The sequence below is a fragment of the Octodon degus genome, unplaced genomic scaffold (genome assembly GCF_000260255.1).
Source record: "Octodon degus isolate 3935 unplaced genomic scaffold, OctDeg1.0 scaffold00142, whole genome shotgun sequence".
Taxonomy (NCBI): domain Eukaryota; kingdom Metazoa; phylum Chordata; class Mammalia; order Rodentia; family Octodontidae; genus Octodon; species Octodon degus.
Genome location: NW_004524718.1, coordinates 7,153,011 through 7,155,550, shown reverse-complemented (window position 1 = coordinate 7,155,550; position 2,540 = coordinate 7,153,011). Strand labels below are relative to the sequence as shown.

At 60.6% G+C, this 2,540-nt stretch overlaps 1 protein-coding gene across 1 annotated transcript in view; it reads left to right on the top strand.

Moving 5' to 3' along the window:
• Positions 1–615: 615 nt before the first annotated feature.
• The window catches only part of Ptger4 (prostaglandin E receptor 4), a 12,805-nt gene continuing 10,880 nt past the window's right edge, over positions 616–2,540 (top strand). The window contains exons 1-2 of the mRNA XM_004641805.2: positions 616–696; positions 1,123–2,038. Coding sequence (XP_004641862.1) covers positions 1,166–2,038 — 873 coding nt within the window. The 5' untranslated portion in view covers positions 616–696; positions 1,123–1,165. The remainder of the gene's footprint in view (positions 697–1,122; positions 2,039–2,540) is intronic.

Genomic DNA, 2,540 nt, shown 5'->3' with positions numbered 1-2,540 from the left:
GCGCTCGGAGGGCACAGGTCCTAGAGCCGCTGCCTGCAGCGCCCGGCAAAGTGCAGGCCCCGCCCAGCAAAGGCCCCGCCCCGCAGATCACAGGCCCCGCCTCCTTCGCCTCAGCCAATGGACGCCCGGGCCGCTCGCGCTGCGTCCCCGCCTCCTTCAGGGAAACTTGAAGGAGGAGAAAAGTTTGTACAGAGGCTGGCAGGACGAGAGCGGAGCTGGGAAGCCAGCAGCTAGGGAGGAAGATGAACAGCTCCAGGTCAGAGCCCCGGACTGAGTGGGCCCCGAGCCGCCCCCAGGGCACCAGGAGCGGCCCCAGCGGCTGCCGCCAGCCCCGGTAGCCGCAGCTCATTCGAAGCCGGGTCCCCGCCCTGCGCTCCGCCTGCGCGGGCGCACACCTGAGCGCAGCACCCGGGACCAGACCCGCCACCCCGCGGCTCTGGGCTCGCCCTGGAAGTCGGGGGAAAGTCGGAGAACAGCCCAGCGTCAGCCTGCAGTGTCCTGCACGCTGCCCATCTCGCTCTCCACATCTCTGGAAACTGGCCTCTCTGACCCCAGAGCCGGAAAATTGGCATCCGCCTGGACAAGAACCCAAAAGCTCAGCAAGTTCTACCCTGAGCGGATCGAGGCTACGCACAGGTTGGAGGCGGGTCTGGGACCTCTGAGGCCGGACCCTGGTGCCCCCTGCAGCCACCACAGGTAGGATGGGGCCGTCACCCTTGGACGGCCCCGGAGGGCGGGCGCACTGCAGAGGCGAGGACGCGCTTGCCTTGCGAATCCCCCTCCATAGCTTGTTTTCAGAGAGCATTTTGTCGACTCAGATTGTGTCGGGAATAACACTAGCAAGTATCTTTTCCCTTGAGACGGGTCCTACTCATCTCGGCAGGGGAATGAACCCGATGGGTGGAAGAAGGGAAGGACAGTTATCAGCTTTATAAATATTAATGTCAGTAGAGTGGTGTGCCTTGTAAGACGTATCGGGAGCCCGGGGATTTAGGTAGCCAGAGTTAGAGGCTACCATCGAGAAAATCCCCCTGTCTCGTCAGCATATTGCTCTGGGCTTGGGACTAAGTTTGCAAATGATAATTTCTGCTCACTGCTTTCCCCCTTTTTCGCCATCTCTAGACCGAGGCTTGCACTCAAAGGCTGCGTGTCGGGGGCCAGCGCCATGTCCGCAGCTGGGGTCAATACATCCGCCTCCTTTGCCACGGACCGGCTGAACAGCCCAGTCACCATCCCAGCGGTGATGTTCATTTTTGGGGTGGTGGGCAACCTGGTGGCCATCGTGGTACTGTGCAAGTCTCGCAAGGAGCAGAAGGAGACGACCTTCTACACGTTGGTGTGCGGGCTGGCTGTCACCGACCTGCTGGGCACCTTGCTGGTGAGCCCGGTGACCATCGCCACCTACATGAAGGGCCAGTGGCCTGGCGGACAGGCGCTGTGCGACTACAGCACCTTTATCCTGCTTTTCTTCGGGCTGTCCGGCCTCAGCATCATCTGTGCCATGAGTATCGAGCGCTACCTGGCCATCAACCACGCCTACTTCTACAGTCACTACGTGGACAAGCGCCTGGCCGGCCTCACTCTCTTCGCCGTCTATGCATCCAACGTGCTCTTCTGCGCGCTACCCAACATGGGCCTTGGCCGCTCGCGCCCGCAGTACCCGGACACCTGGTGCTTCATCGACTGGACCACCAACGTGACAGCGTACGCCGCCTTCTCTTACATGTACGCGGGTTTCAGCTCCTTCCTCATCCTCGCCACCGTGCTCTGCAACGTGCTGGTGTGCGGTGCGCTACTCCGCATGCACCGCCAGTTCATGCGCCGCACCTCGCTGGGCACCGAGCAGCACCATGCGGTCGCCGCCGCCGCGCTGGCCTCTGCCTGTCGGGGCCACGCCAGTGCCTCCCCAGCAGTGCCGCGCTTCAGCGACTTTCGCCGCCGCCGGAGCTTCCGCCGCATCGCAGGCGCAGAGATCCAGATGGTCATCTTGCTTATTGCCACCTCCCTGGTGGTGCTCATCTGCTCCATCCCGCTCGTGGTGAGTGGCTTAGGCTGGGGTGCCACTCGGCCCCCTCCCCCCCCACACCCTACCCTCATCCCACCCCCACAGCAGCGGCAACCGCCTCTCTCCTCCTGCTCCCACTTTCTCTCTGATTACTTAGCGGTGACCCTGCTACTGGGATCGCCACAGAGCTTCTCAGAGCTGCCTAACCATCTTTTAAATCCTGACAGTCATAAGATTATAGGTGCTTTCCACCTACACGCACCGCACCGAGGTTTTTTCCCCAAAAGTTTGGCTTCCACTCGCTCTGGGGAAGGCCCTTGTCTACCCCTTTCTGCCTCACAACTGCCTGGGTCTTCTGGGAACACCCACCTGTCTGTGTGGAATGAAGGGAAACAGGCTGTAAACCATTCTGTTATAAACCATCCTTTAGCAGAGAGGAGACGGGTATTTTTGGCCGGGCTTTGGGGATTTTTGTAACCTTAGATTTGTAGAATTTTAGTGCTAGACGAAATGTCAGGTTTCTTTTTCTTTCTTT